The sequence below is a fragment of the Pelophylax lessonae genome (assembly GCF_965119305.1).
Source record: "Pelophylax lessonae genome assembly, chromosome: 10".
NCBI classification, from domain to species: Eukaryota; Metazoa; Chordata; class Amphibia; order Anura; family Ranidae; genus Pelophylax; species Pelophylax lessonae.
The window spans coordinates 57536992-57553022 of NC_138777.1; the positions used below are offsets into that span (position 1 = coordinate 57536992).

A 16031-nucleotide genomic window follows, 5' to 3' on the forward strand; every position below is an offset into this window, starting at 1 on the left:
CTGCAGAAATGTTTAAAATGTCGCCTATGGGGATTTTTAAGTACCAATGTTTGTCGCTATTCCACAAGTGTGCGCAATTTTGAAGCATGACATGTTGGGTATCTATTTACTCGATGTAACAATATCTTTCACATTGTAGAAAAAAATTGGGCTAACTATACTGGTTTCTTATTTTTTAATTAAAAAAAGTTAATTTTTTCCCAAAAAAATGCATTTGGAAGACCACTGCACAAATACGGTGCAACAATCTCCATTTTATTCTCTAGGGTCTCTGCAAAAAAAAAAAATATATACAGTATATATACATATATATATATATATATATATATATATATATATATATATATATTATGTTTGGAGAATCTAAGTAGTTTTCTAGCAAAAAAAAAAATGATTTTAACTTGTAAACAAGTGTCAGAAATAGGCCCGGTCCTTAAGTGGTTAACAGGGTCTTTATATAGGGGTGGGTGGGCGCAAGGAGGATAGGCCAATCACGTGAACCATGTGAATAGTTAGCACAGTGGCATACCTCCTAACTTTTTGAGCTGGGATCGAGGGACACCTATTAGCGAGAGTATGTAGGCATAGGACACGCCCCCTTAAAGGAGAATTATACAAAACCCAGTGGTGTATTTAGGTTTTGTGCTGCCCTAGGCCTGACTAAACTTGTGCACCCCCTAATTTACATATGACCCACCCCTTCCTGTAAAGGCCACGCCCTTTACTGTTTACGACCTGCCCTGTCACCTGTGAACCACAGACCACAAGTCTATCAGTGCCCATCAGCGTAGCCTCATCAGTTCCCATACGTTCAGCCTCATTAGTGCCCATCTGTGCAGCCTTATCAGTGCCGCCTCCTTACTGCCAATCAGTGCAGCTTCATCGTTGACCACTTTATGGGGGTGCTAGACTGATTTGCCTCCTGGACTCTGCCCTCTGGCCCAATTCACCCCATAAGACTGGCACTTTATTAAAAGTGTAACGCAAGCCAGCAGAGACCCTTTTCGTGCGGGAACAGGGAGGAGGCTGATTTTTTTTTCTTTTGTGCAGGGTGCAGCTTTTTTGCTGCCCCCCTGCAAAGTGCCGCCCTAAGCCTGGGCCTTGTTGGCCTAGGCCAAGTTACAGCACTGGGTAAACCCACAAGTGCTTTTTTTTAACCACTACTTTTCCTTTATATTGGCTTTGGGAATTTACAAATGCAGCAGTTTAGAAATCGGATGAAAGGTTTAGCACTGGGAAACACTTTTTGAATGATAAATAGTGCAACTATATATCAGACCATAAAAACCAGGAGTAGGAAAAAATGTGTATGTATAAAATTCCCCACTCACCCAGCGCTATATATTTAAAAAAATTGCAAATGTATGGCAATGAATGCCAAAACAGCTGCTGCTATAAATAACAAATATGTATAATGGGTGTAACCGATTCAATTTGATGAAGAATGCAGTGACACTAGCAGCACTAATACATCATAAACGTAGATACATCCATGACATATAAAAATGCGTTATAAATAAATAAATGGTGATCACAGAATAAGTGCAGCATGCAAAAAATGAATGAAATGAACAAGAAGTCCAATTCACAACAGCTAAATTTTCATGCACATTGGAGTCCAACAAAAGTGCAAAGTCCTTAGACTATATAGTGGAAATATAGGATTCTTCCATACACCAGTGCGCCTCCACCATCAAGCAGTCTCACCCCCGTCAGAATGGACACTCACCAAAAAGCTGATCAGTATGCGCCTGTATGAGCAAAGTGAATATTCCACCAAAGCGAAAGGGCACAGCTGCAACTTATCTCCAATGGATCTGTGTCTCCAAATGAAACTCACTCATGCCAGCAAAACCATGAAAGTAAAAGCACAAGAGCGGGGACTCATAGCGTAATTCCATACAATTTATTAAAAGATCACACAATAAAAGTACCCCGTTCCCATCAGAATGCTACTCACAATATTGCAGATAACATCAGGCGTTGAAACAAAATATTAATTGCCGTTAGTCCTACGCTGCTTTCTAATATGCGATCACTCTGTACCTCAGCAGGCCGGAGACTTCAGCGTGGCGTTGGGCGTAACCAAGGTGACTGCGTACTCAAGACCAAAATGGGGAAGAAAGAGGGACAGAGGGACTTTATTCCAAATGAAGGGACAGTCCCTTGAAATCAGAGACAGTTGGGAGCTATGCAGTGGTCACATAGTCAACATTAGCAGAGACTCAGAGCTGTGCTCTCAGCACAGAAAATATGGAAGCATATGAGTGCCACCTGGGCAATACAGACCATTATCTTTGCCATAAAAATAAATGGCCGCTTACCAGACCTCAGCCATCAAAAGGCATGTATACAGCCTTCAGCTGAACTGCGTGGATTTATATCACCTTCTCTGTAGGCCCTGGACAGTTAAAAGCTCGCAGCTCACAAATAGGGATGGTGGAAAAAATGGAGGACCAATAGTGCATTACCCTTTAAAAACTGTGTTAATTAAAAAGAATCGCACTTACAGAAAGTTTGCTTGAATCTAGCATGAAATCTCGTGGTGGCATGGCCACCTGCCGTACGGACAGTGCGCGCTGACGTCACGGCTGACTCCGCCCGACACGTTTCTCCTCAGAAGGCGTCAACTGGGATTAGAGTACTGGGATTGTGTATGGCAGCTTGTCCGACAGAAACCCGACAAATGTCCAGCTTCTGTCGAAGGGACATGACCAAAAAACATCTGCCAATGGCTGTGAGCGCTGACCAGTGTGTTCTGGTGGGGAGGGGCCACCCCCCAATAGCCCAGCCGGGAGAATGTGTACTAACATTGGATAGTTAGTATAGTAATCTCCTCTCAAACTCCTCAGTTCTTTTTTGTTTATTGAGTTGCCTGCTGGTTTGTGCATGTGCACCTAAGCTTACATTGCCGACCCGATCCCTGTGTGCTGGCGGGATGTTTGATTTCTGCACATATACAAGAGTTAAATTATCCCACACTGGCCAATGGAGATGCCCAAAGATCGGCATCAAGGAGAAGATGATGGTGCCGGTGAGGGACCCAAACCATGAGAGAGGAGGTAAGTATAGTGCCTTTAGTTCCGCTTAAACCTTTATTTAAAACCGTGCATTTAAAGTTTTGATTGACTCCGCTCCTAAATTGCTTGAGTTTTTATAAGACGTGTTTTAGAGTTAATTTACACCCATCTATCAGTTTAGTCAATTATAATATAGCTGCAAGTTATTTTTATTAAATGCCAACCACGTCTAGCTTGTATCGCAACACTGAGACTAAAGCAATTATTAAACGTATAACTCACTCAGAATCAATCAGGATGAAATAGGTAATTCACCCTCCTAGGTAACGATACTCTATAGGCAGTCAGTTTTTCCTTCAACATTTATTAAGTATGTTTTAACTGAAAGGCAGAAAGTGTCATATTAGGCTTTATTAGCTAAGGCAAAGAGCAAGGTGCAATGTAACCCCTGTTAGCCGGCAGTAATCATTGTTCATCATTGTTCTCATATCTACTGTATGTGACAATCAGCACATTCGTTTTAGTTATTAGCATTCTTTTCAGCAGCACTGATATCTTGGGTTCAGTTACCCCCAGGTGCACAAACTTAAAGCGGAGTTCCACACTGGGAAAGTTTTTTTTAATAAAAATACCCCCAGGACAGTCAGGGCTAGTGCATTCCACAATGGATAACCTCTGATCTGTCCCGGGTTGCACTTACCTTTTAGAAGAAATACTTACCTTGAAAATGTATTGTTCAGCGCTGCCATCTTAGGTGTGGGCAGCTTGAAGCCAGCGCGATCCTCTTCTGTGTCCTCTTCCATCTTCTTCGGTCCCACGATGCACTGCACCGGCCCCGCCGTCACTTCCGGTTCCGCAGTGTCATCCCTGCGCAGCTTCTGGGCATGCCCAGAAGCTGTTTAGCAAGGTATGACGGCGCCTGCACCGGAACTGACGTCGGGGCCGGTGCAGGCGCATTGATTCCTGGGAGCGATGACGTTCAGCTCCCAGGAATCATTGCAAGCCAGGAAGTGACGAATCGCCGTGGACGCCGAGGGGAGGAAGAGGAAGTAAGGTAAGTATATTTTCTTCTAAACGAGGTAAGTAAAAAAAAAATTGCGATTATCCATTTGTTTTTCAGGTGACCCGGAGCGAGAAGATGGAGGTAAGTATAATTTTAGGGTGGAACTCCGCTTTAACACACAGCCATACATTTTTTAACCGCTGGCAACAAGTGTGTATGTTATCCTCCTGTTCGTAGAGGTTTCCTTCCGTTTCAGCCTACATTCTAAAACCATACTGACCAATAAAACCAAATATGTGTTTGAATGGCTGTGGTAAGTTTATTAGACAGTAAATACTGGGCTGACCCTTCAGTGATACTGTTTCAAGGCCCCCAGGTTAGACAACATACAGTAGGTGTATGCAGCCTATTACATTAGGGTATGCGCCCCAAAGCTCAAACACACATGCATGTGTGTATGTGTATATATCTATATATATCTATATATACAGTCTCTAACAAAAGTGAGTACACCCCTCACATTTTTGTAAATATTTTATTATATCTTTTCATGTGACAACACTGAAGAAATGACACTTTGCTACAATGTAAAGTAGTGAGTGTACAGCTTGTATAACAGTGTAAATGTGCTGTCCCCTCAAAATAACTCAACACACAGCCATTAATGTCTAAACCACTGGCAACAAAAGTGAGTACACCCCTAAGTGAAAATTCCCCCACCATTGGCCACCATTATTTTCCAGCACTGCTTTAACCCTCTTGGGCATGGATTTCTCCAGAGCTTCACAGATTGCCACTGAAGTCCTCCTTCACTTTTCCATGATGACATCATGGAGCTGGTGGATGTTAGAGACCTTGCACTCCTCCACCTTCTGTTTGAGGATGCCGCACAGATGCTCAATAGGGTTTAGGTCTGGAGAAATGCTTGGCCAGTTCATCATCTTTACCCTCAGTGGTCATCTTGGAGGTGTGTTTGTGGTCATTATCATGTTGGAATACTGCCCTGTGGCCCAGTCTCCGAATGGAGGGGATCAGGCTCTCAGTATGTCACAGTACAGTAAATATGACATACTTACTGGCCCCTTCCCCCACTCTCCATCCTGAAGATCCTTCCGGCAGCAGATGGCAAAATGAGAAGACAACCACTGCTCAAGTGAGCAATCGTGGCGCTGTGGGTGCTGGCCCCGGATCGCCAACGCTGCAACAGTAGAAATGAAGGAGAAATCGGTCGCACACCACCAGTTGCTAGGAAGATTAATCCTTTATTAACATACGTCAAAGGTACACAGGATATAGAGTGCACCAATTTCTCCTTCATTTCTACCGCAACAGCCGGCAGGAGAGGAGTGGAGGGAAGCTGGTAGCGCTGCCAGGGTAGGGGGGGGGGTGTCAGGGAGCACACAGAGAAGGCCCAGGCAGTAGGTGGTTCGAATCCTGGACTGGGAGGGTGATCAGTGCGTGAAGGGTAATTATAAGAACTGATCCTGTTGTGTGTCTCTCCCCGTATCAGCTGAAAACTGACGGGAGAGAGAGGAGGAGAAGCCAGCTTTCAGCTGCTGCAGGTAGAGGCACACAACAGGATCAGTTCTTATAAGAGCCCTCATGCCGCACCCATTACCTCCTCTCCTGCCCACATCAGGTTCTCATGCTGCCTGTGTCCCATGGAGCCAGTGGCACACCCTATGCACGTGCCTATGTTTGACAGCCTCAGTGCCGCTGATCCTGTAAGGCTTCTTTCACAAGAGCCTTCTGAAGCTCCATGCAGTTCAATGAGCAGATGGATGTACAGTAAACCAACTTGTGTCTGTCCAGGTCTATTAAAAAAAAAAAAAAAAAGGACTGCAACCTAAACATGATAGATCAGAGGTAGCCTGTTGTAAATGGAGTACATTTACATCCGGTCACCCATAGAGCCATCATTGGGAATTTCTTATGGATCTCCTGTTGAACAGCATGTAGCACTAGCCTGTGAAAAAATCCTTATAATATCAGTCAGTTGAAGGAAAGTGAGTGAGATCTGGCTTAGGCTGGCCTTTATATTTTTTAGCCTGGTTCTGTTTGAGGATTGATGCTGCATGCAGACCATGATGCCAAATGGTACCTTTGCCAGGGTCAGATGTACTCCTCTACCAGCAGAGCTGGATTTACTAGCAGCAGGTCTTCCAAAGTTGGAGTGCTACTAGTCTAAAGTTAGTAGGCAGCCAGTCTGTAGTTATCCTGAGCTGATTGATATTAGTTTTTTGCATTTGTTGGGTATCCCCCTAAGTATAAGGCATTGTTTGCTTTTGTCTGATACTGGGGAGTGTTCTCGTACAGAACAAACATTGTTATGGGTATGAATATTCATTTCACCATACTCGGTCATTAGAAGGTTTATTGCCACTGATGTGGGTTAGAGAAGAAGGCAACCTTTTAAGAGCCCATTCACATTAGCGCGACTTGTCAGCCTGACAAGTCGCGGTATGTCGCGGTCCATTGAGTAGTACAGGACCCGTTCTAATAGGAGCGACACAAGTCGCTCCGACTTAGAAAAAGGGTCCTGTACTACTTTGGGGTGACCTCGGAGCGACTTGCATAGACATTCATTATATGAAGTTTCTGCAAGTCGCACCGAAGTCGCGGTGCACAGCGGTGCACGCAACTTCACAAGACGCCCCCCAAAGTCGTGTCACCTCAATGTGAATGGGCTCTTAGGGTCCATGCACAATAGCTTAAAAAAACGCCAGTGCTCTTGAGTGTTTTTGAGCATTGTTTGTACTAGCATTTAGGAGCGTTTAGCAGTGTTTTGGAGCATTTAATATTTTTTTCTGCCAGAAAACTGCTTTCAAAAATGCAAAACAGGAGGGCTTTTTTTCCCTCTAAATCAAGGATCTCCAAACTTTCTAAGCAAAGGGCCAGATTGCTGTCTTTTAGGCTTTAGGGGGGCCAGACTGTGACCAGTGGGTGCAGAAAATCCCCTGGCATCAGTGGGCATAAACAATTCCACATCATTGGCTTGAATAGAAGGAATAGTGTCCTATTGTGGGTATCAATGGGAAGAATAGTGCCCCATCAATGATGTCAGTGGGAGGAATGGTGCCCCTTCGATGGTGTCAGTTGGTGGAATAGTGCTCCAAGGGCTAGATAAAGGTGAGCCAAGGGCCACATCTGGCCCCCTGGCAGCAGTTTGGAGAACACTGCTTTAAATGCTGAGCTTAAAAGATGCCTCTAAACTACCTAATATGCATGGACCCATAGGGTATCATCAGTTGCTTCTACAGGCGAAATGCTAAACTCCTCTATAAGCAACGTTATGTTAAGCCGTTGTGCATGGACCTTGAGAAGCGTCTTTGCCCTCAAGGCTTTGCATGGGAAGGAAGTCTAGGTGAGAAGGATCCAGTCTTTTGCCTCTTGGGTCTGCTGCCTGGGGAGGCCCTATCAGCTTCAGAATCCGGGCCCAGGGAAGGAGTTTGGGCTTGGATTATAGGAAGGTGGTTAGAAAAGACAAATTTCCACAGTCAGTTGCTGGTCTCAGCTTAAAGCGGAGTTCCAGCCATTTCACTCACCTGTCCAACGGTCCAGCGATGCGGCCGCCCGAAGCCTCGATCCTCTCCCTCGGCGCCGGCATCACTGCTGTGGGCACCCGGCTGTGACAGTTTGCGGCTTCACAGCCGGGTATGCACTGCGCATGCGCGAGTTGCGCTACACGCCGTGATTGGCCGGCAATCTTCTGGGACCTTTGACATGTCCCAGAAGATTGCAGGGAGGGAGGGGGAGAGGAGAACTTCCGCTCAGGGCGCCACGTACCTGTCAAAACTAGGTACCCACTCCCCCCCCCAAAAAATGACATGCCAAATATGGCATATCAGGGGGTTAGGACCACCTAAAGCGGAAGTTCCACTTTTGGGTGGAACTCCGCTTTAAAACCCTCCCTTGGCCAGTAAGAGGGGCTGAAGTCACTTTATTTGAGCGGAAGGATTTTTCACACAGTTTGGGTATTCTGTTATCCCTATCCTTCTCTCCCTTGGACATTGAACCAATAAAGTGTGAAAAGAATTATAATCCGCGCTATGGGCCAAAAACTATACTATATAAATGATTGGCTGTGTATGGGATGTGCAGACTTTTACATGCTATAAGAATTTAGCGAGCTGTTGCCCCCAATCCTCCCACTTCAAGAGTGGGATCTGGATTAAATTTAATTAATTGAGCCAATAAAACCTTCAAGCAGAGATTGACAGAGTGGATGTCGGTCATTAAATGTGTTCTATGGTCACAGCATACACTTTCATTTTCCAACACCAGCATTGTACATAATAGAAAATACTTGTAAAATAATTCTTTATGTTGTGAGTTCTGCCTGTCTGCTAGCCATCTCTTTCCTCAACTTCTTGGATTCCCAGCATGCTGTGCAGCTTCCTCTTTGCTCCTTTATTTTGTTTACTTTCAAATTCTAAGGACTATATATCCCATGGTACTTTGCTGCCTGCAAGTAGTATTCCTCCTGAAATTCTTACTCTCAGCACCTCTGTAGTTCAGAAGGCAGGCTCTGTGAAATGCGTGACACAGCAGTGCCTACTCACAGGGGATAGTAAATACTTCTCACAGAATTCTAGGTAGCAAATATCTGGAGATGTGCCTGTAGGCTCCATTGATGAACATCCATCCCTATGTGCAAGGTAGCTAATAGCTGACTAATTTTACTCTTAGCTTTCTTTTTCAATTATTTATTTATCTGTTTAATAAAGCTTTTAGTAATTCCAAGGCTCCGTTCACATGTAGGCGTTTTGGGGCGTTTTTGGGGAGTTTTTCTGCTCTAGGATCAGCTCTCAAAATGCCCAACAAGACAAATCCTATTCATTTCAATGGCCCCTGTTCACATCTGAGCGTTTTGACGCTGTGAGCAAAACGCCCAACGCTCAAAAAAGTACATGAGCTTCTTTTTGGGCAGATTACAGGCGTTTTCCATTGGTCTCTATTCAATCTAAAAACGCCTGCACAAAAATCGCGGTAAAATCGCGGTAAAAATCGCACGCAAAACGCTACGCTCAGGTGTGAATGTAGCCTAAAGGAAAGAATTAAAAAAAATAAATAAATAACAAACATGTTATACTTACCTGCTTTGTGGAATGGTTTTGAACAGAGCAGCCTCAATCCTCTTCTTTTTGGGTCTACCGCCGACGTTTCTGTCTCCTCCCCTTGTCAAGTGCCCCCAATAGGAAGCCTCTTGCTAGGGGGGCACTCAAGCAGGCTTACTCCTGAGACACGCTCTGTGTGTCCATTTACATACAGATTGTGTCTCACCCCTGCTCTCTCCTCATTTGCTCACTGGCTGTGATTCCCGCTGCTGTGTGAGCCAATGAGGACAGAGAGACCAATGATAGCCACTGCTCCTGTGCACATCGATGGATCAAGATGGGGCTCAGGTAAGTATTGGGGTTGGGGGGGAGCTGCACCCGGAAGGATTTTTACCTAAATGATTTGGAATGTATTAAAGTGATTGTAAAGTCTAGTTTTGTGGGGGGGGTTAACAACAAACATATCATACTTACCTCCTCTGTGCAGTTGGTTTTGCACAGGGCAGCCCGGATCCTCCTCTTCTCGGGTCCCTGGCTGGAGCTTTTGGCCCCTCCCTCCTGTTGAGTAACCCCACAGCAAGCAGCTTGCTATAGGGGCTGCTCTGTGCAAAACCATTACACAGGGCAGGTAAGAATAACATGTTTGTTATTTAATAGAAAATAAAATGAGACTTTACAATCACTTTAAACAATATGTGGCCCTTTGGTGATGTCAGGGGACAGATTTGAGGTCCCCTTTAGCTCATAGGTTGACAACCACCGGTTTACATGCAGAAAAAAGCATTTGGCGCTTTTAGCACGTGAGCGTTTATTCATTTCAATGGTCAGAATAAATTAATATTCTGTCCCGTGAAATGAATGACTGAATGCCCACCTAATCTCATTTGCAAAATGAGTCTTTAGGAGAAAAGGCATTTAGAAGAGTTGGCCTTGTCAGTCAGAGTGTATTTTTTACTTACAGTTGCTCAAATGTCATGCAAAATAAACATTGTCACCTACCATCTTTTAGGCTCGGTCCACACTGCCGGGACTTGGGATCCGACTTGTGAGACCCTAAGTAATGTGACATGTGAAATCAATGAGAGTTGTCCTAATTAGTACCACTGAAGTCGTTCCGACTTTAGAAATGGTTCCGTCACTACTTCAAGGCGACTTCTATCAGACTTGTCCCTCAAAGTAGTACTCAAGTCTCCTGGCAAAGTCTCACTGTAAGTCGTGCGACTTTCAGGTCGTGGCAGTGTGAACCAAGCTGAAATCTCTGTTTTATAAAATACATAATGTTTTGGGCTTTTAAGTAATTTTATATACATTTTAACATATGTGTTGGGAAAAAATTGCAACATTTGCATGTTTTTCACAGGTGGAAACATAGCACTAGGTGCTCATTTACTCTCTTGTTGCCCTCTGAAGAGCAATCCTCAGCGGCTCAGGTGTGTGTTTTTGCCACTCCGCCATACTACAAGTATAAGTAAGGCTTAAGGGGATCAATGAATACATAGCTGCAATAATTTACATCTTTTATATCTGCCAGGAGTTTAGCTTTAACCACTTCAACCCCTCAGGACATAAGTGTACATCCTGGGGTTGAGGTGGTTATATTGGGATAATGCCCCTACAGGCATCATCCTGGTGTCACAATTTCAGCCGATGATGGGCTTTCATGTAGAAGTGATCTGAGTAGCTTTACAGTGGCTATACCCCCCTCCCACCGCTGCCTTTTACAGGCACTCCAGTACGATCGGGGGGGGGGGGGCAAGTACTGCCGCTGTTTGGGGCTGTTTTTGAAGTGAGATGGGCAGGGCTACTGTTAGAAATCGCGGGGCCCCGTACAGACTACCTGGCAGGGCCCCCTCAAGAAATATTAAAGATATATTTAGCTAAAATTCCAACAAAATCACTATTAGCAGACACAATTATAACATAACTCGCATAATTCCTGCTAAATCTAAAAAAAAAAACTATGTTGAATAAAAAAGAAGATGAGAAAAATATTCAGGCTGGGCAGTTGGAGCTCAGTGATCAGAGAGACAGGGAGAGAGAAACAAAGATACAATTTACAAATAAACTCCTGAGCAGAGATAAGTGCTGGGAGGGGGGGCCCACACCAGTGTTAATTTTGGCAGAAAATTTCAATTTAGTCTTAGGACTAAAATGACATTTTAGTTTTAGTCCCATTTTAGTCTTCTGCAAGTGTTTTAGTTTTAGTCGTATTTAGTCGACTAAAACTCCAGTACATTTTAGTCGGCGAAAACATCTTACATTTTAGTAGACTAAAACGTCCTACATTTTAGTCGACTAAAACTGATTTTAGTCATCTATAATCGAATGGGTGTAGTTCAATTGTAATTTGTAATGCATTATTTAAGCATTTCTCTACAATTTCCAAACTCATTATATACTACTGCTGGTCCTGGAGTGAAAAATCGAATATGTTATTATTTATGGTATTAAGCTTTGAGCATGCACTAGCACAGCACTACACCAGTGTTAATTTTGGCAGCAAATTTCAATTTAGTTTTAGTTATAGTCTTTTGACTAAAATGCCATTTTAGTTTTAGTCGTATTTTAGTCAACTGAATTGTTTTAGTTTTAGTCGTATTTTAGTCGACTAAAATTGTGTTAATTTAGTCAACGAAAACGTTTTAGTCGGTTTTAGTCAACGAAATGAACACTGGCCCACACAAGGGAGGGGGATTAGTGAGGGACGACTGTCTCTTTCTAAACAGATAAAAGCTGATAGCAGGGAGAGGGACAGATCAGATTCAGGTGCTGGAGGAAGATTTCTGTATTTGTTGTCCATCACTAATCCCCCTCTCTGTGTGGGCCCCCCTGTGTGCTCGGGGCCCCCTACAAGAGGGCTGGTGGTCCCCCCCCCTATCAGCGGCCCTGGAGATGGGAGGAAGATTACTCTGTACCCACTTCCCCCCTGTGATTTAGGAAAATGGACGGTATGAGGATTTTCTCACTTCTGGTTTGCGGCTTGATGTTTACCAGCTTGTAAAGCATCTGATCAAATTAATCTCAAGTTTGATCAGATGCTTTTGAGGGCAGAGGGGCAATTTGAGATCTAATAGACCTCAGATCTCTCCATAAAGAGGCCCATTTATGGACCATGCTATCATAAGGGATGTTGTTCATTCCTTGTGATAGCAATAAAGTTGATAAAAAAAAGGAACAGTGTGTAAAAAAAATAAAATAAAAGTTTTAAATAAAATAAATAATAAAATTAAAAAAAAAATGATTTGCCTCTGTGCTCACACACAAATGCAAACTCATAGTTCGATCCAGCACGCATACATAAACTGTGATTGCACCACCCATGTGAGGTATAGCCGTGAATGTTAGAGCAAGAGCAATAATTCTAGCCCCAGACCTCCTGTGTAGAGCTCCAAAATGGCAACCTGTCACCTGTCAATGGCTTTTTAACTGTCACCTATGGAGATTTTTATGTGGCCTAGTTTGTTGTTATTCCTCACGTATATACAATTTTTAACCCTGACATGTTCGGTATCTATTTACCAAAAAGTGTGTATAATATTCTGTTTGTGTGCACTAAAAAAGTGTATTTTTTTCTAAAAATTTGCATTTTAAAAATTGCTGTGCAAATTCCATCATAAAAAATTTGCAACAACCACTATTTTATTCTCCAGGGTCTCTGCTTTCCAAAAAATATATACTTTTGGGGGGTTCCAAGTAATTAATAAGTAATAATAAAAAAGCAGATTTTTACATGTATGAGAAAAATGTCAGAATTGGCCTGGGGTTCAAGTGTCTTAAAGCCGCAAAGATATGCAATAACTATTTACTGAAAATATACTATACCCTCTTTTGTCAGACTACAGGTTTGAATGAAGCCTTACGTAAATCTATTTTCAAACATTATTTTTAGTTTACCTAAATAATGGTCATATTAGGAAACAGAATTTTGCAAAGATGTTGAATATTCTTTGCATTTATTAGTACATGTAAGTATTTGTCTTCCAGATGCAGCTGGAAGGATTTTGATGAATATCCTTAGTGTTTTCCTTTAGTGTAATATATATTTTTTCAGTAAAAATTCCTGATCTGACTGTTCCCGTTAAGCTAAAAGGACATTCATTGCAGGTCATTAATTGCATTACACTCCAATGTATAATCTGAATGAGCAAAAGGTGATGATTTGTAGGTTAAAATGTGTTAAGTAGTTGAAATGCAGCCTATTTAACTTAATTAAACAGTGTAGTGAAAATGTCTCTTTGGTAAATGGGCGGAAGTCACCTTTTGGGTCTGAGATTTTGTTTTTAGAATTTGAAGGGGGAATCCCAGGTCAGTACATACATTCAGCTGGCAAAGTAAGCCTTCAGAGACAGGTATGATCTATGACTAATATTTCTATATCACACTTATTCAGAAGACGCGTCTGTTAATAAGTGGGTGGTTCAGAAGCCCATATTAACAGTCAACTTGAGTTTACTATTGTCCCGTTGCTTTTAATGATATACTTAGCTGCCATATGTGCATCACCTTTGCTCTTTAATTTGGCCTATTGAATAAACCCGAAAGTTGAAAGGATTAACCACTTAAGCCCCGGAAGATTTTACCTCCATTCCGACCAGGGTTTTTTTTGCGATTCGGCACTGCGTGACTTTAACAGACAATTGCGCGGTCGTGCGACGCTGTACCTAAATGAATTTGACGTCCTTTTTTTCCCACAAACAGAGCTTTCTTTTGGTGGTATTTGATCACCTGCGCGATTTTTATTTTTTGCGCTATAAACAAAAAAAGAGCGTCAATTTTGCAAAAATAACAATATTTTTCACATTTTCACAAAAAAAATTTAAAAATCAAAATTTTTTTAACATTTTCGGCCAATTTGTTTTATGCTACATATGTTTGGTAAAAAAAAAATAGCAAAAAGCGTATTTTGATTGGTTTGCGCAAAAGTTATCACGTTTACTAACAAAGGGAAAGATTTTTGTAATTTTTGTTGTTTTTTTTTTAACGCGTAATGGCGGCGATCTGCGATTTTTTTTTGCGGTACTGCAACATTGCGGCGGACAGATCGGACCCTTGACTGACATTTTTTACACTTTTGGGGTTACCAGTGACATTTCTACAGTAATCAGTGCTATACATATGCACTGTTACTGTAAAATTACACTGGCAGTGAAGGGGTTAACTTTTTTGAGAGGGAGGTGTTATGTGTGTCCCTAGGGGCATGATTCTAACTGTGATTGGCTGTGGCTTGAGGTGTATGAACAGTGATCAACGGTCCTACATAGTAGAACCGTATGATCACCATTCATACACAGGGGAGAATGACAAGCGGCTTGTTTACATTAGCCGCCTGCCTTTCTCCCTCTGCACCGATGATCGCCGAGTGACCGGCGGACATCGGGTCCGCCGGTCACACGCGCGGGGGGGACCGTGAGCGCGCGGTAGCGGGAGCGCGCCTCCGGGGCGCACGCTCGCTCCCTAGACCCTCACAGACTAGCGACGTAGTACTACGTTGCTCTGCCTGTGAGGGGCTGACTGCCGCAGTTAATAGTCGTGCGGCGGTCGGCAAGCGGTTAAAAGAGGTGCATGGAAGCAAGCCAGCCCTCAGTCTGATGTACTTTTTTCTGATACAGGGATGGAGACGCTGGGCATTACCTGCTGGTGTCTCACTTAAAGTCCCACATAGCTTACATTGTTATTGAATAAACCAGTTAACTAAAGCTGGTGGTAGATCTGTCAGTTTTTTGTTCAACCTGTGGGTTGAACGAAAAAACTGACCTAATTCCCTCACCCATTCAAGGTGGATGGGGGAATCTATCCCGCTATCTCATCATATTCTTACAGCAGAGACACCTCCTCACCTTCAGAATATACAGATCAGTGCTGCAGTCTATAGCTTTTTTCCAACAGGGTGTTTGAACAGAAGTCAATCAACCACAGTGGCCATACAAGGATTGGAATTCAGCTGGTCCCTGCTGAACTTGCCAACTTTCGATCCATGTATGGCCAGCATAAAATATAGATTGTTGTAGGATTCTTCAGTCAGAAGTAGCGCTCTTAACCTCTACGATTGTTTATCAGCTATAGCCATTGGAACTTTAGCCATAGTTACCAACAGTAGTTTTATGGGGGGCAATCCAAGTTTTTTTTAAACAATTTTTTAGCTGTGCTGCATTTGAGATAGTATCTCAGGATATCAGTGAATTACTAGAATGGAAGAAGGGAACACTGCAATTGAATAGAAACAGCTGCCAGCACTAAGAGTCAAGATACACACTCCAAAATAAGATACAGTAGAACCTTGGATTGCAAGCATAATTTGTTCTGGAAACATGCTTGTAATCCAAAGCACCCTTATATCAAAGCAAATTTCCCCATAAGGAAAAATGGAAACTCAGATGGTTTGTTCCAGAACCACCATTCATTCATAATTCCTTCAGTTTATAATCTTTATAAAAAAGTTATAGCAATGTGATAAACCATAAAATGTCCATCCACAAATGGCGCCTCCACAAGGGGATTAGAAGTAAAATCCAGCAGGACCTAAAGTGTATAAAAGAGAAGAAAAGAAGAGAGGCACCTCTAAGTGTAGCAATATGGTAACATTTAATGAAGGTTCAACATTTAGCAACTCACATGGTTGATGTATAAAAGAGGAACATCTAAAGGCGCTTTTCTACTGCATGGAACCGAACGGTTCGGCTCGCTTTTGTGCTTTTCCACTGCTGATACCGCATGATATGGTGTAGGAACGGTTCGGTACGGTACGGCGGTGCTTTTCCACTACATGGAACCGAACGGTACTGCTCTCAAAAACAGTACCACCTTGATTGGGGTTCCAAGAGGTACCATACCCGGTACCATATCCCACAATCCTTTGCATGCAGTCACTACTAGTCACTGATTGGTCAGAGAATTCCACCCACCCCGTTGTTATCCCACCCACTTAACTTTAGTACTACTTTAGTGGAAAAG

At 42.9% G+C, this 16031-nt stretch overlaps 1 protein-coding gene across 1 annotated transcript in view; it reads left to right on the forward strand.

Moving 5' to 3' along the window:
• Positions 1-9407: 9407 nt before the first annotated feature.
• DCDC1 (doublecortin domain containing 1) overlaps positions 9408-16031 on the forward strand; it is a gene marked incomplete at its 5' end in the record, with an annotated part of 647338 nt that continues 640714 nt past the window's right edge. Inside the window, one exon of the mRNA XM_082270964.1 lies at positions 9408-9428. Coding sequence (XP_082127090.1) covers positions 9408-9428 — 21 coding nt within the window. The remainder of the gene's footprint in view (positions 9429-16031) is intronic.